The sequence below is a fragment of the Scyliorhinus canicula genome, chromosome 16 (genome assembly GCF_902713615.1).
Source record: "Scyliorhinus canicula chromosome 16, sScyCan1.1, whole genome shotgun sequence".
NCBI lineage: Eukaryota > Metazoa > Chordata > Chondrichthyes > Carcharhiniformes > Scyliorhinidae > Scyliorhinus > Scyliorhinus canicula.
The window spans coordinates 21353879-21376816 of NC_052161.1; the positions used below are offsets into that span (position 1 = coordinate 21353879).

A 22938-nucleotide genomic window follows, 5' to 3' on the forward strand; every position below is an offset into this window, starting at 1 on the left:
CTGCCTGACAGCAAGAGACTTTCAGTCGACCTGGTTGAGCTACCTTCCACAAGGTTTATAGAAATTTAAAATGATTGCAGTGCATAGTTCTGAATACAAATGTCAATAAAATCAATACCCAAGCTTTTAAACACAAACCATATTTCATGCCTATAAAATGGCTCCCAAATGTCAGCTAGCCGGTAGCTGAAGCTTGCCATTCACGTTTTTATTGGTCTCTGAGCCAATGGTGATTATCCTGGTAGTAGGTAAGATAGCTAATTGGAAGAGTTTGCCTGTTGGGTTCCAATGCTCTTGCTAAACATTGTGTGGTCTGGCATTGGTACTCTTGTAAAATCCCCCATGTTGAATTATTGCCAGTAGTTTTGCTGCTTTCCTCAAGGATCTGACTAATACTGGGAGAGCGGTGGGGTCGAGGGGCAGGGGGTGGAATGCCGTTCCAAACTGTCTACTGGTAACTTGTCTTTCTTCTTAAACCGTGTTAGTGTGGAAAAAGGCTGATTAAGGAATAGCAGACAACCTTATGAGCGTGATCCTACGCTGACTCATCGTTCATGTGTCGCTATTTCCAACAAGGATCACTGCAAAGTGGTCAGAAAGAGGAACTGCTCATCGTTTATGCTTCTTCGCCCAGAGTTCTCACTGTTTGTTTAACATTTGATTAAGCAATGGTGATAACATTACAGGAATAAAAGAGCAAATTTTGCCCAAGTATTTTTGATCTTCTTTGTTCCCTCTCTCCACCGCCCAACAAGAGGATTGAGTGTTGGATCCTTTGTGGCTATCCGAAAACCCTAAATCAGCTTATCGGCCAGTCACACTTCTAATTCCTAGTTATAATGCAACTTGCCCCGGATGTTAGATGGGAACTACATATCTTTGAAAAGATCCACGTTCACTTGGTATTGAAAAGAGCCACCGAATGGTGTTGAATATGAATTTCCATGACATGGCTGTATGCTTCTGACTAGCCCTTGATCTTTTAACAATTTAAAGTCTGTCTCTTGCAATTTAATTGGAGAGTCATCCTTAAACTCACAGCAACCCTCACATGGCAAAGTATAAAATGACATAGAATGTACTGCACAGTACTGCACAGAATCAGGCCATTCAGCTCTACTGGCCCTGCCGTTAATGTTTTGCATGATCTTCCTCCCACCCATCTTCATCTAACTCAATCAGTATAGGTTTCAATAATAATAATCACTTATTGTCACGAGTAGACTTCAATGAAGTTACTGTGAAAAGCCCCTAGTTGCCACATTCCGGCGCCTGTTTGGGGAGGCAGGTACGGGAATTGAACCCGAGCTGCTGCCTTGTTCTGCATTTCAAGCCAGCTGTTTAGCTTACTTTGCGAAACCAGCCCCACTTCCTTCCCCACTCAAGTATTTATCCAACTTCCCTATTAAACTTATCTATGCTTTCACCTCAACTGTTCCTTGTGATACCGAATGCCACATTTCAACCACTCTTTGGGCATAGAGGGTTCTCCTGAATTCCTTCATCAATTTATCAGCCTCTATCAGCCACTATTTATCAGCCTCTTATTAATCCCACCCCTTCATTGGCCAAGGAGAGCAGTAGATCTTGGGTAACCTCCCAAGCACAGTTGGTCATGGATTGTGGCCATCCTCATTTGTACAGTTTTATGCTATTTTATTGAGGCATTTTTCACCATGTTAAATTTGAAATAACTGAGAGTGACCATAATCGGAGGCAAAATGTTCAGTATGTCTAATGGAAAGATTGAAGGGGCTAGCTGGCCTTGATCTTCCTGGATATCTGTGATATCCATGTGCTGATTTTGTCAGTATTCCTTTCAAGACAATTGTCATCATATTTATGTATTTCAAACCATTCTCGTCACTCCTGTAAATGAATGAGGTAACTTGAGGTGTTTACTACATTACAGGCATCATTGCTTCCTTCAGGTTGCTGTGTTACCTTATTGCTTGATGTTGAGACGACTGCTGTTCCTAATTTACAAAATGCCCTAGATTCATAAACTCCGTGCCGAGTGATAACATTTCAAGATGATGCCAAATTATAAGAAAGCTGGAATTGGAAGAAACAACTCGGAAGTTATTAGATTGCGGTGTACAAAATAGGTAAACATAAATAGATTAAGTTTAATGTAATGAAGTGTGAGGTGATGAACTTGAAGAAGGAAAAATAGATGAGATTGGATTGGATTTGTTTATTGTCACGTGTACCGAGCTACAGTGAAAAGTATTTTTCTGCGAGCAGCTCAACAGATCATTAAGTACATGGGAAGAAAAGGAAATAAAAGAAAATACATAATAGGGCAACACAACATGTACAATGTAACTACATAAGCACTGGCATCAAATGAAGCATACATGAAGAGTTAATAAGGCCAGTCCATAAGAGGGTCATTTAGGAGCCTGGTTACGATGGGGAAGAAGCTGTTTTTGGGTCTGTTCGTGCGTGTTCTCAGACTACTGTATCTCCTGCCCGATGGAAGAAGTTGGCAGAGTGAGTAAGCTGGGTAGGAGGGATCTTTGATTATGCTGCCCGCTTTCCCCAGGCAGCGGCAGGTGTAGATGGAGTCAATGGATGGGAAGCAGGTTCGTGTGATGGACTGGGCGGTGTTCACGACTCTCTGAAGTTTCTTGCGGTCCTGGGCCGAGCAGTTGCCATACCAGGCTGTGATGCAGCCCGATAGGATGCTTTCTATGGTGCATGTGTAAAAGTTGGTAAGGGTTAATGTGGACATGCCGAATTTCCTTAGTTTCCTGAGGAAGTATAGGCGCTGTTGTGCTTTCTTGGTGGGAGCGTCGACGTGGGTGGACCAGGACAGATTTTTGGAGACGTGTACCCCATGGAATTTGAAACTGCTAACCATCTCCACCTTGGCCCCATTGATGCTGACAGGGGTGTGTACTGTACTTTGCTTCCTGATGTCAATGACCAGCTCTTTAGTTTTACTGGCATTGAGGGAGAGATTGTTGTTGCTACACCACTCCACTAGGTTCTCTATATCCCTCCTGTATTCTGACTCGTCGTTATTCGAGATCCGGCCCACTATGGTCGTATCGTCGGCAAACTTGTAGATGGAGTTGGAACCAAGTCTTGCCACGCAGTCGTGTGTGTACAGGGAGAAGAGTAGGGGCTAAGTACGCAGCCTTGCGGGGCCCCGGTGTTGAGGACTATTGTGGAGGAGGTGTTGTTGTTCATTCTTACTCATTGTGGTCTGTTGGTCAGAAAATCGAGGATCCAGTTGAGAGTGGGGAGCCAAGTCCTAGGTTTTGGAGCTTTGATATGAGCTTGGCTGGGATTATGGTGTCGAAGGCGGAGCTGTAGTCAATAAATAGGAGTCTGATGTAGGAGTCCTTGTTTTCGAGATGCTCTAGGGATGAGTGTAGGGCCAGGGAAATGGCGTCTGATGTGGACTGGTTGCAACGGTATGCGAATTGCAGTGGATCAAGGCGTTCTGGGAGTATGGAGGTGATGCGCTTCATGATCAACCTCTCGAAGCACTTCATTATGACTGAAGTCAGAGCCACCGGACGGTAGTCATTGAGGCACGTTGCCTGGTTCTTCTTTGGTACCGGTATGATGGTGGTCTTCTGCAGCAGGTGGGGACCTCAGAGTGGAGTAGGGACAGGTTAAAGATGTCCGCGAATACCTCTGCCAGCTGGTCCGCGCAGGCTCTGAGTGCACGACCAGGGATCCCGTCCGGGCCCGTCGCCTTCCGAGGGTTCACTTTGAGGAAGGCCGAAATCATAAAGACTCATTGAATAGCTAAGGACGGCATTAAACTTGTACAACCAATACAGAGCATCTATTAATTAGCCAACTGTTAATTAGCCAAAGTAGTAGAATATAAGTTAGAGGAGGATCAAACTGTATCACGCTCTGGTCAGACCACAGCTTGAATACTGTATCCAGTACAGGTCAGCAGAAATACTAGACCTTCAAATGCTGGAGGCAGCCTAGGGGAGAGACTGAATGATCTCCAGTATCAGATGGATATGACGTGAGACTGCAGAGACTGTGTTTTTGAATTGAAAAGAGAACAGGTTAAGAGTAGCTGCTGTACAATCATCAGCCCAACTTCTTCCCCAACTGGCACATTTGGAATCCATCTTTTTCATTGAAGTGCTGTCCTTGGGTGTCACGTCTGCTTCCACTTATGCGTTGACCACATCCAGTTCTATCGCTCCACCATCAATACTGTCTCTTTTGCCAGGCTGCTTGTTGTGCAGTCGTGCATGGGCCACAATATCCGCCAGTTTGGCATTGGGAAAAGTCGAGCCATTTTCTTCCACACACATCACAAGCCTTTCCAGGGAATTTATTTTTTTCTTTTATGGAATGTGGGCGTCTCTAAATCGGCCAGCATTTATTGCCCATCACTAATTGCCCTTGAACTGAGTGATTTGTTGGGCCATTTCAGAAGGCATTTAAGAGTCAATCACGTTGCTGTGGATCCAAAGTCACATGTAGGCCAGAATAGGTAAAGGAGGCTATGGCCAAGTGCTGGTAAATGGGATTAGGTAAATCGGCAGGTCGGGTGTTTTCACATGTTGGTGCAGGCTCGATGGGCCACGGTGCCTTGTCTGCACCATGATTCAGTGATGTCAAATCTCCTCCTTGAAAGTAGTAGTGCACAAGATGGATTTTTGTGACACTTGGCAATGGTTTCATGGTCATCGTTAGACCATTAATTTCAGATTTTTACTGAATTTCACAATCTCCAATTGGTGGGAATTTAACCCGGGACCCCAGAGCAATTACCCCAGGGTCTCAGGTTTCCAATTAATATTCCCTGCATTGTCAAGACTGCTTCTGCCTCAGTGCATTAGTAATATAAGCTTACATGCACACCTTTTATTGTAATCACACTTGACTACTCATAATATTTGCCCCCCCCCCCCCCCCCCCCCAATCCTTATGTTGCAGTTGAACATGTACAGGATTTCACATGAGATGCATTACTGTGTCAGTGCAATAGGTAAAAAGCATTAATGCAGTGCAACATATGCAGCTGTTTATCACTTCTTTTTGATCTTGGAGACGATCTAACAGAGAGGTTTATTAAGTGTAATTTCAGTAGGTTTGGCTGGGAGTTTCTCCACTGCTCTGTTGGCGAGTTTCCCACCGCTATCTAACCACACTTCGTCTCCTCCCTCCACACACACACACCAAGTGAGGACACCCTGCTATGGGGTCGCTGATGGCCCCTGCTTTTCAGGCCTTCCCATGCCCCTTTTTGACCTCGCGCCCCCCCCCCAGGACCTCACCCTCTCCTCCCACCTTTTGGAAGCCTCTTCATACCCGTCCTTCACCCTCCTCCACCAGTCACACTTTCCTCATCCCTCATTTCATGGGCATGCCCCCTTCCTCCCTCAGGCCACCATGGCAGTGCCACCCAGGCACCTTGAGAGTGCCAGAGGGCTGTGCAAAGGTGGCAGTCTGGCAGTGCCAAGGTCTCTGGGTGCCAGAAGGAGTACCAGGGTGCCACCTTGCCCTGTCCCTGACCGCCCAGGGTTCTCCAATGGCCTGGGAGGTACCCAGGTGCCGTGATGCCTGGTCCACGTTAATGTGGACCAGCTCTAATCGTCCAAGCGATCCCTCACTGGGGAGCTGGCTAGATCACGGGAGGCTGTTTGATCCATCTTCCATCTCGCAAATGAGACGGAGATTGCCCTTAATTGGCCTCAATTAGCTTTGCCCCACGTGTAGGCAGGATCCGGATCCTGCCAACTTTGTACCTCAAGTATGTCTTCCACACATCAGATATTAGACTTTGTTACAGGTGCAAGCCACTGTTCCGAGTAAGAGGTTAGCCAAATGGAATATCTAGGTGCTTATGACCAGGAGCCTGAAATTCATCATCTGCCAAGTGTTCTCACTAAGCATCAGTTTAACACTGCTTCATGGTCATTCTTACTTTATAACATTGCTCTTTGAAGGACACATGCTAAATCTCTGACATGATATCTTGCTTTATAAGGACAGGCGCTTTCTACCATCATCTGAATTATTGCGAGCAAAGCTACAGGAGATTTATGAATATGAAATAACTTTATATTCATTACCATTGGCATGTGTACAGAATTGCTGATCCAGAGTAAAGAAAGACAATGCTTCATTCCTTTATTTAGATTTTCATTTCTCAACGAATTGAACCGTGTTAGCGCAGGATGCCTGTCGTTTCTCCCACTTACCACTTTTGCGTAGCTTTTTAAATTTAAATTGAACTGTGGCATGAATGATTAAATTGATGTGCCACCTTTTATTAGTTTAAATGTTCATCTGACCATAAATATTCTTGATAAAATAAAATGAATATATTGTTAGAATTCAACGATATTTGCTGAAAAGTCTGAAGTGGCTTCCAATGGTGAAACATAGGATCGAAGGTAATGTCCGTGCAGAACAAATGCTGTGGCAATAAATGCAGGTCTGACTGTTGGTGGACAATACAAGACTTTTTATTGTCATTGTGAAACTAAAAGCCCTTTATTGTGCAGTTTGGCATGTATTCTGGTTCATGTGGTTGCATTTTCCAGTCATATGAGTATTATATGTGAATATTTGTATGCTTAATAGTATCAATACTAAATTATGCTGAAAAGAATATGTTTCAAATACTATTTTGGAAGACATCACCGCCCTGCTCGTAAATGCCAACAAGCACAGATGTGTCCTTCCAACATGGGTTACTGACACCTACAATTCCTCCCCCTCCTGTGACTAATCCAGGGTCATGAGGTCCAGTGCAGCACGCCTACAGATGTTTGATTGTGATCTGCTGGAGACTGAATCTGAAACTTTCCTGACCCGTAAGATTTAGCGACTCACTGGATAAACTCTATACTGACCATTTGTAAAAATACTACCAAGAAACGTTGCTGTTATGATGGTAGTTATGTAGTTACTGTTCATAGAATCATAGAATTTACAGTGCAGAAGGAAGCCATTCGGCCCGTCGAGTCTGCACCATTCCTTGGAAAGAGCACCTGACCCAATCCCACACCTCCACCCTATCTCCACAACCCAGTAACCCCACCCAACCTTTTTGGACACGAGGGCAATTTAGCATGACCAATCCACCTAACCTGCACATCTTTGGACTGTGGGAGGAAACGGGAGGACTCTGAGGGAACCAATGCAGACACGGGGAGAACGTGCAGACTCCGCACAGACAGTGACGTAAGCCTGTTGCGTCAGGAGAAAGATTCTCAATTCATGAGCAGCATGGGCCAGACTCAATTATTAGGTATTTCAATTGTTATTCAAAAATGTATAGTTAGGCGCAGCAAAGTGTGGAAAACTGCAATTACATCAACCTTGGCGCATAGTCCCCATCCTGTATCGTGCGGTGGGTGTCCTTGTTCAAACTCATGACATTGCTCGTCTGTGCGCAGTAAGAATGCAGTTTCATTAATGAGTGTTAATGAAGGCTTAACTGTGGTGACTGCTTTATATCTAATAGTAAACAAAATATAAATGTTTTTAAAAGAAAAACACTGCTTTTTTCCCCCTCTTTTGCTTTGCAGGTACAAACCGTTCTTTCCGTACCAAGTTATTCCAACAGCAAACACAGCAAACTGTGACCTTTACATGCAAGACTCGAGCATCATTGAAGGACGCCTAAAAGTCACAGTGGTTGAATGTAGCAGGTATGTAAGACTTTCCTTTGATAGGAGGGAAAATGTATTCTGTTATGTTAATCAACACTTTGTCCTTTAATTGGGAAATATTATCAAGTTCATGACATGTTTTTGCTGTTAATTGTTTTTCATTTAAATTTTCTTTCCTTTCTAAACTCTCCTTGCTCTTTTCAACATTTTTCAGCAGCTTGTTTTTGTTTCTCTCTAGTTTTCTTTGGTTTTCTTTGTCATTCTTGAAATTCCATTTACTGGTCTTCAGCTTTTTGTTTCCATTTTCCTTTCAAATTTTGTTCAGCTCAAGGTTTGGGAGCTTGGTGTGGGTGAATTAAACTAAGAACCTGAGTTCAATGACAGCCACTTGACTGATTGAGGAAGACTTGGGTCCCATTCCAGAAATCATCCTTTATTTCATTCATGGGACGTTGGTGTCAATGGCTGGGCCAACATTTATTGCCAATCCCTAATTGCCCTTGAGGGGGCAGATGTGGGCCAACCACGTTGCTGTGGACCTGGAGTCACATGTAGGCCAGACCAGGTAAGGATGGCAGATTTCCTTCCCTAAAGGACATTAGTGAACCAAATAGGTTGGTAGAACAATCGACGATGGTTTCATGGTCGTTTAGTTTAATAGAGTCAAATTTCACCATCTGCAGTGGCGGGATTTGAACCTGACTCCCCAAATTAGCCTGAGTCTATTTTTTTTTACGAGCCTCCCCGCTCCTAATATAGGATGACGCTTCATTGCAGTACTGAGGGAGTGCTGCACTTTTGGACGTGCCCTTCTTTTCTTGGTTAGACGTTAAAAATACATAGCATTATTTGAAGATGAGCAGGGGATTCTCCTGGAGTCCTGTCAACATTTAAACATTACTGAAAATATAGATTATCTGGTTATTCATCCCATTGCTGTTTGCCCACGTTGTTTGCTTCATTTCTCCTAACCTGAACCCTAATCCATTTCCCAAGGAAGATCAGAAGATAACTTCGGATAATGTAGGTCATCAGCACATCTTCATCCATCGAGGATGAACTTGAAGTCCTCACATTGCATTGCCCAATTGGTTCTCAAATGATTTAATGGTTTCATGATATTAGTAAATTAGTGGTCACAATGGAGTCCAGGACAAGTACATAACAAAAACAATTTATTGTTAAAGTAAACTATTTACAGGCCACAAGCCAGGTGGCGGCTGGGACTTCTCTGCCTAGGCCGGCTTTGATGTCCATCATCAATTATCCTGCTGGTGGGCCCCTGGCCCTTGTGTTCCACGAGGCTTACGGGAAAGCATATCGGAGTGAGGAGTATAACATCACTCTCTCTCTTCTCTCTCTCTTCTCTTCTCTCCCCCCCCCCCCAAAGAAAACCTGGTCTGAACTGCCTGTCTGTGCTCGCCCATCTGGGCTTGCGCCCCTGCTGTTCCATATTCAGCCACACTTTCCCGCCAATATTGAACAACGTCAGGCAGAGGCAGGTCATAAGCCGTCGGTCCATTACAAGCTGTGCCGATGCCATGCGGCCATGGCATTTGGTGTGGTGCGATAGCAAAATAGAAATCTAGCCCGCCATGTGTCCAAGGACCCCCCCCCCCCCCCCCCCCCAGGTCTGTTTCTTCAGGCCCCTTTTAAAAGTTCGCACCACCCTTTCAGCCAGCTGGGAGAGTTGGGCAGAGAAATGGCAGATGGAGTGCAATCCAGGCAAATGCGAGTTGATGCATTTTGGAAGATCAAATTCAAGAGCGGACTATATGGTCAATGGAAGGGTCTTGGGGAAAATTGATGTACAGAGAGATCTGGGAGTTCAGGTCCATTGTACCCTGAAGGTGGCAACGCAGGTTTATAGAGTGGTCAAGAAGGCATGAAGGTAAAGTGTAAAAATGGCAAGAGATCCCAGACCAGTGGTATGCTCCTCGTGCTCAATGTGAGAGTTCAGGGACGCGGCCGATCCCCCGACTCCTTCATGTGCGGGAAGTGCGTCCAGCTGCAGCTCCTGTCACGGATAACAGCACCCTGTTATCTCCCATCCCGAGGATGAACAGCCAGTTGTCGTGGTGCATATAGGCACCAATGTAACTGCACCCTTCCTATTTCTTAGGCACCAACGATATAGGTAAAAAAACGGTATCAGAATTTAGGGAGTTAGGAGATAAGTTTCAAAAGTAGGACCTCAAAGGTAGTAATCTCAGGATTGCTACCAGTGCCACAAGACAGTCAGAGTAGAAATTCAAGAATAGTCAGAATGAATAAGTGGCTTGAGAGATGGTGCAGGAGGGAGGGGATCAGATTTTTGGGACATTGGAACCGGTTCTGGGGGCGGTGGGACCGTTACAAATTAAATGGTCTACACCTGGGCAGGACTGGAACCAATGTCCTAGGGGGTGCTTTTGCTAATACTGTTGGGGTTGTTTTAAATTAATGTCGCAAGAGGTTGGGAACCAGATTAGGAAGTTAGAGGTCAGTAAAGAGGCAGCAACTAAAGCAAGTAAGGTACTAGATAATAAACTCAATGTGACTAAGGGAAAGAGTAGACAGGGAAGAGATGATGAACACAAAGGGACAGGTGGTCTGAGGTGCATTTGTTTTAATGCGAGAAGTGTAGCTGGTAAGGCAGACGAAGTTCGGGCTTGGATTAGTACCTGGGAATATGATGCTATTGGTATTACTGAGACTTGGTTGAGGGAAGGGCAAGACTGGCAACTAAATATCCCAGGGTATAGATGCTTCAGGAGGGATAGAGAGGGAGGTAAAAGGGGTGGAGGAGTTGCATTACTGGTCAGAGATGATATCACAGCTGTGATGAAATAGGGCACTATGGAAAATTTGAGCACTGAGGCAATATGGGTAGAGCTAAGAAATAGGAAGGGTGAAGTTACATTGTTGGGACTTTACTACAGGCCTCCCAACAGATTATAGAAAAATGTAGGAAAAATAGGGTGGTCGGGATGGGAGATTTTAAGTTCCCCAACATTGAATGGGACTCGTGTAGTGTTGGAGGCGTAGATGGAGCAGAATTTGTAAGGAGAATCCAGGAGAGTTTTTTCGAGCAGTGTGTAAATAGTCCAACTCGGGAAGGGGCCATACTGGACCTGGTATTGGGGAATGATCCCAGCCAGGTGGTTGAAGTTTCAGTCGGTGATTACTTTGGGAATAGCGATCACAATTCCATAAGTTTTAGAATACTCATGGACAAAGACGAGAGTGGTCCTAAAGGAAGAATGCTAAATTGGGGAAAGGCCAAGTATAACAAAATTCGGCAGGAGCTAGGGAATGTGGATTGGGAGCAGCTGTTTAACGATAAATCCACATTTGAAATGTGGGAGTCTTTCAAGGAAAGGTTGATTAGAGTGGAGGACAGACATGTCCCTGTGAAAATGAGGGATAGAAATGGCAAGATTAGGGAACCATGGATGACGGGTGGAGTTGTGAGACTAGCTAAGATGAAAAAGGAAGCATCCATAAGATCTAGGCGACTCAAAACTGATGAAGCTTTGGAGGAATATCGGGAAAGTAGGACAAATTTCAAACGCGCAATAAAGAGGGCTAAAAGGGGTCATGAAATATCTGGCTAACAGGGTTAAGGAAACTCCCAAAGCCTTTTATTCGTACATAAGGAGCAAGAGGGTAACTAGAGAAAAGATTGGCCCACTCAAAGACAAAAGACGGAATTTATGCGTGGACTCAGAGGAAATGGGTGAGATTCTTAATGAGTACTTTGCATCGGTATTCACCAAGGAGAGGGACATGATGGATGTTGAGGCTAGGGACGGATGTTTAAGTACTCTAGGTCAAGTCGGCATAAGGAAGGAGGAGGTTTTGGGTATTCTAAAAGGCATTAAGGTGGACAAGTCCCCAGGTCCGGATGGGATCTATCCCAGGTTACTGAGGGAAGTGACGGATGAAATAGCTGGGGCCTTAACAGATATCTTTGCAGCATCCTTGAGCACGGGTGAGGTCCCGGAGGACTGGAGAATTGCTAATGTTGTCCCTTTGTTTAAGAAGGGTAGCAGGGATAATCCAGGGAATTATAGACCTGTGAGCTTGACGTCAGTGGTAGGAAAACTGTTGGAGAAGATACTGAGGGATAGGATCTATTCACATTTGGAAGAAAATAGACTTATCAGTGATAGGCAGCATGTTTTGTGCAGGGAAGGTCATGCCTTACAAACCTAATAGAATTCTTTGAGGAAGTGACAAAGTTAATTGATGAGGGAAGGGCTGTAGATGTCATATACATGGACTTCAGTAAGGCATTTGATAAAGTTTCCCATGGCAGGTTGATGGAAAAAGTGAAGTCGTATGGGGTTCAGGGTGTACTAGCTAGATGGATAAAGAACTGGCTGGGCAACAGGAGACAGAGGGTAGTGGTGGAAGGGAGTGTCTCAAAATGGAGAAAGGTGACTAGTGGTGTTCCACAGGGATCCGTGCTCGGACCACTGTTGTTTGGGATATACATAAATGACCTGGACGAAGGTATAAATGGTCTGATTAGCAAGTTTGCAGATGATACTAAGATTGGTGGAGTTGCAGATAGCGAGGAGGACTGTCAGAGAATACAGCAAAATATAGATAGATTGGAGAGTTGGGCAGAGAAATGGCAGATGGAGTTCAATCCAGGCAAATGCGAGGTGATGCATTTTGGAAGATCTAATTCAAGAGCAGACTATACAGTCAATGGAAGAGTCCTGGGGAAAATTGATGGACAGGATGGATAGCAATAAGCTTTTTCCAAGAGTGGGGGTGTCAATTACAAGGGGTCACAATTTCAAGGTGAGGGGGAGAAAATTTACCTTAACTGATTACAAATATAATATCAAATAATGAATAAGTGAAAGGAATAAGGATTTTACTTAGCAATCAAATACTTACGAACACACAGAGTTAAATTTCTCCCAGCTACTGCTAATTGGAGCACTTTCCTTACCAGCCAATCAGGTCACTGCTTTGCTGTGATGTCACTCTTCAAGGTAAGTTTTTAAAGTGGTAAACTTACCTTCCCGACAGACCCCTGGCCACTGCTCCTGCCGAAAATCTGAAGCTATAACTTATAGATAAAAGAAAAGAAAGAAAGAGCTTACCTGATAGTCACTCACCCCCTTAGGTTAGAGGAGGTGGAAGGGTGGGGGACATCGCCCCCTTAGGTTAGAGGAGGTGGAAGGGTGGGGGACATCGCCCCCTTAGGTTAGAGGAGGTGGAAGGGTGGGGGACATCACCCCCTTAGGTTAGAGGAGGTGGAATGGTGAGGGACATCACCCCCTTAGGTTAGAGGAGGTGGAAGGGTGGGGGACATCGCCCCCTTAGGTTAGAGGAGGTGGAAGGGTGGGGGACATCACCCCCTTAGGTTAGAGGAGGTGGAATGGTGGGGGACATCACCCCCTTAGGTTAGAGGAGGTGGAAGGGTGGGGGACATCACCCCCTTAGGTTAGAGGAGGTGGAAGGGTGGGGGACACTACAAGTATGGATGCAGTGACCGCAATGCACTGATGCAAATTTTCGCCTCCACTGCCCCCAAATATTGAGGGTAGCCGCCACCACCGGGCTCGTGGTGTACCTCGTTTGAGGGAGCGGCAACGGCACCGTTACCAGTGCCTTCAGGCTCGTGCCTCCGCAGGACGCCATCTCCATCCTTTTCCATGCTGCCCCCTCCCCATCCATTACCCACTTGCGTTCCATCGAGACATTAGCCGCCCAATAGTACCCAGAGAGGTTGGGCAGCGCCAGCCCCCCTCCATCCCTGCCCCACTCCAATAAAACCCTCCTCACCCTCGGAGTCCCATGCGCCCAAACAAATCCCGTGATGCTGCTGTTCACCCTCCTAAAAAAGGCCCTCGGAATAAGGATGGGGAGGCAGTGGAAAAAAAACAAAAACCTCGGGAGTACCGTCATTTTAACGGACTGTACTCTACCCGCCAACGACAGCGGCAGCATGTCCCACCTTTTGAACTCCTCCTCCATCTGCTCCACCAACCTAGTAAAATTAAGCTTATGCAAAGTCCCCCAACTCCTAGCCACCTGAACCCCCAGGTACCTAAAACTCCTCACTGTCCTTTTTAGCGGGAGCCTACCAATCCCCTCCTCCTGATCACCCGGTTGTACAACAAACAGCTCGCTCTTGCCCAGGTTCAACTTGTAGCCCGAGAAACTCCCAAACTCAGCAAGAATCTCCATCACCTCCGGCATTCCCCTCCACCGGGTCTGCTACATACAGCAACAAGTCATCTGCATAAAGTGACACTCTGTGCTCCTCCCCACCCCGCACCAGACCCCTCCACCTCCCCGATTCCCTTAGCACCATGGCCAGAGGCTCAATTGCCAACGCAAAAAGCAAGGGGGACAGGGGGCACCCCTGCCGCGTTCCACGGTAGAGCCTGAAGTACTCGGACCGCCTCCCATTTGTCGCTGCACTCGCCATCGGGGCCTCGTACAGCAACCTCACCCATTTAATAAACCCCTCCCCAAACCCGAACCTCTCTAACACCTCCCACAAGTACCCCCACTCAACCCTATCAAAGGCCTTCTCCACATCTAATGCCACCACAATCTCCGCCTCTCCTGCTGCCGGCATCATTATCATATTTAGCAGCCTTCGCACGTTAGTGTTCAGCTGCCTCCCCTTCACAAATCCTGTCTTGATCTTCATGTATCACCTCCGGCACATAGTCCTCTACTCTAGTGGCCGAGATCTTTGCCAGCAACTTGGCGTCCACGTTCAACAGTGAAATTGGCCTATATGATCCACACTGCAGGGGGTCCTTATCTCACTTCAAGATTAGGGAAATCAGCGCCCGTGACATCGTCAGGGGCAAAACTCCCCCCTCCCATGTCTCGTTAAAGGTCCGAACCAACAGGGGGCCCAACAGGTCCGCATATTTTTTTAAAATTCAACCGGGAATCCATCCAGTCCCGGCGCCTTCCCCGACTGCATGTGGCCAATCCCTCTAACCAGCTCCTCCAACTCGATCGGCGCCCCCAGTCCCTCCACCTGCTCCTCCTGCACCCTTGGAAATCGCAGCCTGTTCAAAAAGCTCTCCATTCCCCCCCCACCACCGGTGGCTCCGACCAGTACAGTTCCCTGTAGAAGTCCCTGAAGACCCCATTAACCTCTACCCCCTTCCGCGCCACATTCCCACCCCTATCCTTCACTCCACCAATCTTCCTAGCCGCGTCCCGCTTGCGGAGCTGATGCGCCAGCACTCTGCTCGCCTTCTCCCCATATTCATAGACCGCTCCCTGCGCCTTCCTCCACTGTGTCTCCGCCTTTCTGGTGGTCAGTAAATCAAACTTGGCCTGCAGGCTACGCCGTTCCCTCAACAATCCCTCCTCCGGGGCCTCTGCATACCTCCTATCAATAGTCAGCAGCTCCCCCACAAGTCTCTCCCTCTCCCTCCTCTCCCCCCTCTCCCTATGGGCTCGGATGGAAATCAGCTCCCCCCTAATCACTGCCTTCAGAGCCTCCCACACCATCCCCACCCGGACCTCCCCAGTATCATTGGCCTCAAGGTACCTCTCAATACATCCCCGGACCCTCCTACACACCACCTCATCAGCCAACAACCCCACGTCCAGGGCAGCATGGTGGCGCAGTGGGTTAGCACTGCGGCCTCACGGCGCTGAGGTCCCAGGTTCGATCCCGGCTCTGGGTCACTGTCCGTGTGGAGTTTGCACATTCTCCCTGTGTCTGCGTGGGTTTCGCCCCCACAGCCCAAAAATGTGCAGAGTAGGTGGATTGGCCACACTAAATTGCCCCTTAATCGGAAAAATGATTGGGTACACTAAATTTATAAAAAAAAACAAAAAAAAAACAACCCCACGTCCAAACGCCAGAGCAGGCGCTGGTCCCGCACCTCCCCCATCTCCAGATCCACCCAATGCGGAGCATGGTCCGAAATCGCTATAGCTGAATATTCGGCATCCTCCACCCTCTGGACCAGTCCCCTACTCAGGACAAAAAAATCAATACGGGAATAAACCCTGTGCACGTGGGAGAAAAAAAGAGTACTCCCGAGCCCTCGGCCTCCCAAACCTCCAGGGATCCACCCCTCTCATCTGGCCCATAAACCCCCTCAACACCGTGGCCGCCGCCGGCCTCCTGCCTGTCCCAGAACTAGAACGATCCAGTGGGGGATCCAGCACTGTATAGAAGTGTCCCCCCCCCCCCCCCCCCCCCCCCCTGCCCCCCGCCCGCCTCTAGGTCAGGAATGCGGCGCAACATATGCCTTATGAAACCAGCATCATCCCAATTTGGGGCATATACATTTACCAGCACCACTCTCTCCCCCTGCAGCTTACCGCTCACCATCAAATATCTGCCGCCACTATCAGCCACCACCTCAGACGCCTCAAATGCCACCCTCTTCCCCACCAGGATCGCCACCCCCGGTTCTTCGCGTCGAGCCCTGAATGGAAAACTTGCCCCACCCACCCCTTCCTCAGACGAACCTGGTCCGCCACCTTTAGGTGAGTCTCCTGAAGCATGGCCACGTCCGCCTTCAGCCCCTTCAGATGTGAAAACACCCGGGCCCGCTTAACCAGCCCATTCACACTCCCTCCATAGTACTCCCGTGAGCCAGCTGACTTCTGCTGACCCCGGCAGCTCCCGCCCTGACTCCGACCCCTCCCGATATGGGGTCACCCCCACCCTGCAGCAGCTCCTTGGCACCGCTCCAGCGCGGGAAAACTGAACTGATATTCACCCCTTCCTCCTTCCTCTTCCACTGCTCCTCCCTTTCCCTTCCATAATCCTAAGCTCCTCTTCCTCCCCCTCTTGCTACCTTCCCCCTCAGCCCCCACCTGCCCGCCGCCGCCCTGCCTGCCACCACTGTCGCCCCCACCTGCCTGCTGCTGCCCCCACCTGCCCGCTGCTGCGCCCACCTGCCCGCTGCTGCGCCCACCTGCCCGCTGCTGCGCCCACCTGCCCGCTGCTGCGCCCACCTGCCCGCTGCTGCGCCCACCTGCCCGCTGCTGCCCCCACCTGCCCGCTGCTGCCCCCACCTGCCCGCTGCTGCCCCCACCTGCCCGCTGCTGCCCCCCCCTGCCCGCTGCTGCCCCCACCTGCCCGCTGCTGCCCCCACCTGCCCGCTGCTGCCCCCACCTGCCCGCTGCTGCCCCCACCTGCCCGCTGCTGCCCCCACCTGCCCGCTGCTGCCCCCACCTGCCCGCTGCTGCCCCCACCTGCCCACTCCTGCCCGCCGCCGCCCCGCCTGCCTACCCCTGCTGCCGCCGCCTTGCCTTCCTGCAGCCTGCCCGCCGCTGCTGCCGCCGCCACCTGCCTGCCGCCGCCCTGCCTGCCCGCTGCTGCCCCCGCCTGCCCGCTGCTGCCCCCGCCTGCCCGCTGCTGCCCCCGTCTGCCCGCTGCTGCCCCCGCCTGCCCGCTGCTGCCCCCGCCTGCCCGCTGCTGCCCCCGCCTGGCCGCTGCTGCCCCCGCCTGGCCGCTGCTGCCCCCACCTGCCCTCTTTCTCTCGCGCCCTCCCCTCTCTCTCACCCTCCTCCCTTGCGTCCTCCACCCCATCGCTCTTTCTCTCCCTCTCTCTCCTCGTTTTCCCCCCCCCCCCACTCCCCTTGCACCCTTCCCTCCCCTTCTCTAGCCCTCTTGTTCCCCTTCCTCTCGAGCTCTCTGGCCATGTGCCCTCCCACCTCCTCACTCGCGCCCCTCGCCAGCACTCCCTTGACCCCCTTCTTCACGCCTACTCCTTCGCGCCCCCTCCCTTGCTCCCCGTACCTCACCCCCCTTCCCTCGCGGCCCCCTTCCCTCGTGGACACCTCATTTCGTGACCCTCTCCCTCGTGCTGTTTGTCTGCCCCATTGCCTTTCTCTACTTCTCTCCTACTTATGTGTCTCGCCTCCTCCCCAATTATTTTGTCTTTACTTAACTGCAAAACCACCTGAGTTAAGATTGAAAAAAATAAAGCTTTCAGTATAATACAAGATACCAAAATCTGGATGTTGTCTTTCCTGCTGATATGAGCAAGACTATACAGGGTGAAGTTTGTACTATGCCACTCCATCTCTGGCAGGTAGACAGTGGGTGGGGTTTTGTAGCGGCGGAGTGCGGCACACCAATGACTGGCAGCAGGATCTTCTGGTCCTGTCGATGTCAACAGTGTTTCCCATTGAACCCACTCCATATCACTGTGAAACCCAGGGTGGGGTTGTGCCGTCGATGTGACCGTGAAATCGGGCCAGCATGAACAGCGAGAAAATCCAGCCACTCTAATTGATTTGATGATGCTGGTTTTAAGTGAATAACGAGAACAAATCAATTGTATAATGAATTACAGAATTTTCCGAGGACTGGGTTATGTAGCATAACACCCAGTGTAAAACATTAAAAAGTTTCAAAATAAATATTTGTTCTTGGGATGTGGGCATTACTGGCAAGCCCATCCCTAATTATCCTTGAGAAACTCGCAGTTATTCTCTTGTTTCGCAGCCTTCATTTTGGTTAAAGATCTTGTAGTTTTTTTATGCATAAAAGATGAGCTGGAAGTCCAGTCTTGGATAGCAGATTTTATAGTTGGTGAGCAAACCCTCCAGCACACTGTCCAGGTTAATTCACAAAATCAATGTAAACATGAGGAAAAGCCACACCCAGTTGCCTATCAAGGAACAGTCAAAGCTGGTTTAGCTCACTCAGCTAAATCGCTGGCTTTTAAAGCAGACCAAGCAGGCCAGCAGCACGGTTTGATTCCCGTACCAGCCTCCCCGAACAGGCGCCGGAATGTGGCGACTAGGGGCTTTTCACAGTAACTTCATTGAAGCCTACTCGTGACAATACGCGATTTTCATTTCATAATTATTTGTGAATCCAGGTGATTCAGGCTGAATTGTACACTGCGCAGACCTAGGACACCAAACTCAAATTTGAATACTTTGAAAATGATGACATAAAGTTGGCTCCATTGGTGCACTTTACCTCGGATCCTGATAATGAAACAGATGTTACGGAGTGGAAAACTATAATGTGGTGAAAAGAGATTGTTGTTTCAGTTTTTTTATTTCTGCTCGCACTTAATTGTAAAAGGTACTGTTCCTCACATCATGATTTAACTATGGTTAAAAGTTGCCTAAAAATTAGAATGTCAGCAAGTAAATTAAGACTTTAAAATCTCATTATTCAAAGGATATTTATCACTCAACACTTTAACAGCAAAGTGATTTTACTTGTGCATGTGCCTTTATCCTAACATCAGCAGACGCACCGTACTAATTAAATATTTATCCTCCGGGGGAAGTGAGTTCTTTTGTCTTAAAGTTATGCCACCTCCCTTTTTAAAGCAAAATGTACACTGATTTCACCCAAACAATAATATCTTCCATCTGGTTCACAATATTTGCAGTTTCTGATCTGAAATCCTGAACTGCTTTAATTTATGTTTTAATTTGGGTTTGTTAATGCTCCACAATTTATCGTGGAAATGAGAATGCTGATTTTTGTGTGTTTTATAGACCCGGCATATTCCCTTTTGAGACTTCCCATGTATTTCCCCTGATACTAAACGTGAATCAGCTTCTAGTTTCTCTCCCAACTGCTGCCAGATGGTGCATCTGACAGAGATGGCAGCAGGGGAGACCTCCACTCCAGTCGAAGTGGGTGAGGCAAGAATGAAATAGCTCTGTTTGCGAATATCATGTACTCTTGGGGTTGAATCAGGAGGATTTACCTTTGAAATAGTTCATTCATTAGCTGGGCACTGCAACCCTAATATGATTTCCAATTCCCCAATTTCATTTTGTGTTGAATGAGATGGATAGATTTTATCATCTCTGGATTTTGAGAGACCTGAAAGCTGCGAAAACAGGAATGGTTTATTAATGTATTCAAAGTGTCATTATTTGTAATGGAGTCACTAGCTGTCTGATTCTATCGCCAACTGCCTGCCAAGAATAACATTTGAATAATATTATTTACATCAGTGCTTCTGTCCCCTAACTAGAACTGTGGTTTGACTGGTTACGCAAGCTGCAATTATGATGTCCCAGTCTCTGTTCTCTGAACAGTGACAGATGTGAAAGACTCACGATTGCATCTGTCTCTGCAACTGACCACGAGGGTGACAAAGCCACCTGGAATGACGCAAATGATGGACTCTGTTCAAAATGAGTAGAACAGTCAGTAAATAATATCTCATTTGCTCCATTTACAGTTAGCACTGCTGCCTCACAGCACCAGGGACCTGGGTTCAATTTCACCCTCGGGTGACTGTGCAGTTTGCACACTCTCCGCATTTCTGTGTTGATTTCCTCCCACGGCCCAAGATGTGCAGGTTAGGTGCTTTGTTCATGCTAAATTGCCCCATAGCATCTAAAGATGTTCAGGTTCGCTGGGGTTATGGGGTAGGTTGGGGGAGTGGGCCGAGTTAGGGTGCTCTTTCACAGGGTAGGTGCAGACACGATGGGCCGAATGACTCCCTGCACTGTAGATATTATGTGGTTCTAACCTTAAAGTCAGGTAATAATAATATAATCTTTATTAGTGTCACAAGTAGGCTTACATTAACACTACAATGAAGTTACTGTGAAAATCCCCGAGTTGCCACACTTGGCCGCCTGTTCGGGTACACAGAGGGAGAATTCAGAATATCCAATTCACCTAACAGCACATCTTTCAGGACTTGTGAGAGGAAACCGGAGCACCCAGAGGAAACCCACGCAGGCACGGGGAGAATATGTAGATTCACATAGACAATGGGACAGTGCTAACCAGTGTGCTACCATCACATGTGCACATGACCAGAGCACCGCAGTGATCCATTTTAGTTGAATCAGATCAACTTTAAAGTCGCAAGTTACTATGCATTTTTTTCTTGGGTGTTGAACATATAGAATAAATGATGATGCTTATGTATAGAATATTAATTTGTAAGGCAGCATTCTTGCCCCTGGGAGAGAAAGCCATTGGCTCCAGCCTCACTCCAGGACGAGTACAAAATGTGTGCTCATATTTCCAGTTCCGTACTGAGGGAACTGTGTAGAATACTGTCCCCTTGATGCAGTGTTAAACTAAAATCTTGTTTGCCTGACCCATTGAATGTTAAAGATATGTTAAAGATCCCATGGCACTATGTAAGACACAGCAGAAAATTGTTCAGGGGTTCTAGTATTCATTTATTTTTCAACAAAGACCACTCAAAAATAAACAAGCCAATTATCTCAATTGTGGGAGTTACCTGTGCATCAAATGGTTGATCCACTCACCTATGCAACATATCAGGTGGCTCATTATATACAAAACTTTTTGATTTGTCCTGAGATACATTTATATTCTTCTACTTCATGTAAGTTTATCATTCTTGTGTGCAATTCATCCACTAGAGGGAATTTATAGATCGTAAAGTTTTCTTCTGATATACGCTAAATGGCCACAAGAGGACACCAGAAAACACAAATACGGTGATTGAGCAATAAAGCCTTTTCTTTCCTTTCAAAAATATCTAAGCTATTTGCCTCAACCACCTCTCGTGATAGCATTCCGCATTCAAACCACTTTCTCGGTAAAGACATTTTTCTTTTACCCCATTGGATTTACAGGTAACTGTTTTTGTTTATGGTCCCTAATTTTTAATTCTGTCACAAGTGGAAACATTCTCTCCACATCTGCCTTGTCCAAGCCATTCATAATTTAAAAGACCTCCATCTTGTAATCTCAAATTCTTCTCTTTCGAAAGAAAAAGCCTCAACCGTCGCAATCGTTCCTGATAGAAAGCAGTTGTTCCCCTTAGTTGAAGGATCAATCACAAGGGGGCATAATTTTAAGGTGAAATGCAGGTTTAGAGGGGATTTGAGGAAAACGAATTTCATCCAGAGGATGGTAGGAATCTGGAATCCACTACCTGGGAGGGTGGTTTAGACAAGAAGCCTCACAATCCTTAAAAAGTACTTCGATCTGGATCAGGCCAACAAACTGCCTCCATGCATTCAGGAAGTCTTCCTCCGACCCTCGGATGGCATATTTAATCTTCTTCAGGTTGGGAAATTCCAAAAGATCGAATCGGTTTGAGGCCAGCAACAATGAAACTGGAAAGTTAAAAAAGAAGAGACGAAAAATAAATTAAAACAAGAAAGAATCGCACAAACGCGCAACCTGGGGGGTGGGGAGGGGGGGGGGGGGGGAGAGAAAGGAGCAACCTGGGGAGGAAGGAAAGGAGAGGCACAAAAGAGGCAAAGTGTGAGGGTGGGGGCACTGCCCCCCCCCCCCCCAAAGTCACAGGAGAGACACGGCCAAAGCCAACGGGGGAAGAAAAGAAAGGGGGAACACCCTAACCTCGGACTGACCAGTGTTGCTAATTTGTGGTGAGTGTGCTTTACACTTAGTTTGCTCTGTTTAATCACCTTGCTCTAGAGTCGCCAGGTATCTTTGATACCACCACGAGGTTCAAGTTCAAGTGCTGATCAATAACTCAATGCACCAGTTAGTAAGGTTCAAATCGAAACACATTTGTTATGTACACAGTCAATCACTATTCATGCATAGAATACTACAGAACTAGACTATTTCTACCACTAAGGCCGATACTTAGCTTTGGAAAAGGAACCCACTGGGTCAGGAAACAATGGCCTCTTGTTCGATCCTGAGATGCAAGCTTGCAGGTGGTATGGGCTAAGGGTCAGGAGCGCCTATCTCGTAGCGTGCGTTGACTGGACACTTACTTGTTGGTGCAGCTGCTAGGCAAGTCTCTCCGAGTTGAGAGTCACGGTCAAGAGTTCTTTGAGAGCTGCCAAGAAGACCGAATTGAACTTGGGGACTCTATTTTATAGTCCCCAGGGGCTTCGCGCCTTTTTGGGCGGACCCCGTACCTGGCTCCAATTGATTGGACTATGTTCCAATCGATTGGTTTGATTTCCCCAATACTGGGGCTGTTCCCTGATCGCTGGGCGGTTCCTAAGTGTCCGTTGGCTTCTTTTGTGTTGGCTCCTGCTGGCGCCGAGGAGTCTGGCTTTACCTCGATTATCTTTAACTGTTGCTATTGTTCCCAGGGAGCGCTCATTAATATGCAGATGGTAGTCCGTTTCAGTGCTGTCTGCTTTCTGCTACTCGAATATACGGGACACTTTGCATTCTGCTTGCTTTTCTGAGCCTGTCCATTTTTCCCTGCGTCCTTAGCGAATCTCCATTTTAAACTCAGGAAGTGGCCAACCCAGGTGGCTACACCAGGGAAGGCACAAGGGGAGTGAGCGGGTGGGGCGTGGCCGGGTTGGGGGGGTGGGGCTCCATGCCGAGTCGGATAGCGTCAGACTGTACATAGAAAGATTCAAGGGACGAGAAGGACAAACTTTTCTGTATTGTACAGTAAATGGAAACGAA

At 47.6% G+C, this 22938-nt stretch overlaps 1 protein-coding gene across 1 annotated transcript in view; it reads left to right on the top strand.

The window, feature by feature from the left end:
- pdzd8 (PDZ domain containing 8) overlaps positions 1-22938 on the top strand; it is a 239125-nt gene that overhangs the window by 83590 nt on the left and 132597 nt on the right. The window contains exon 2 of the mRNA XM_038821436.1: positions 7530-7652. Within this exon, the coding sequence (XP_038677364.1) occupies positions 7530-7652 (123 nt within the window). The remainder of the gene's footprint in view (positions 1-7529; positions 7653-22938) is intronic.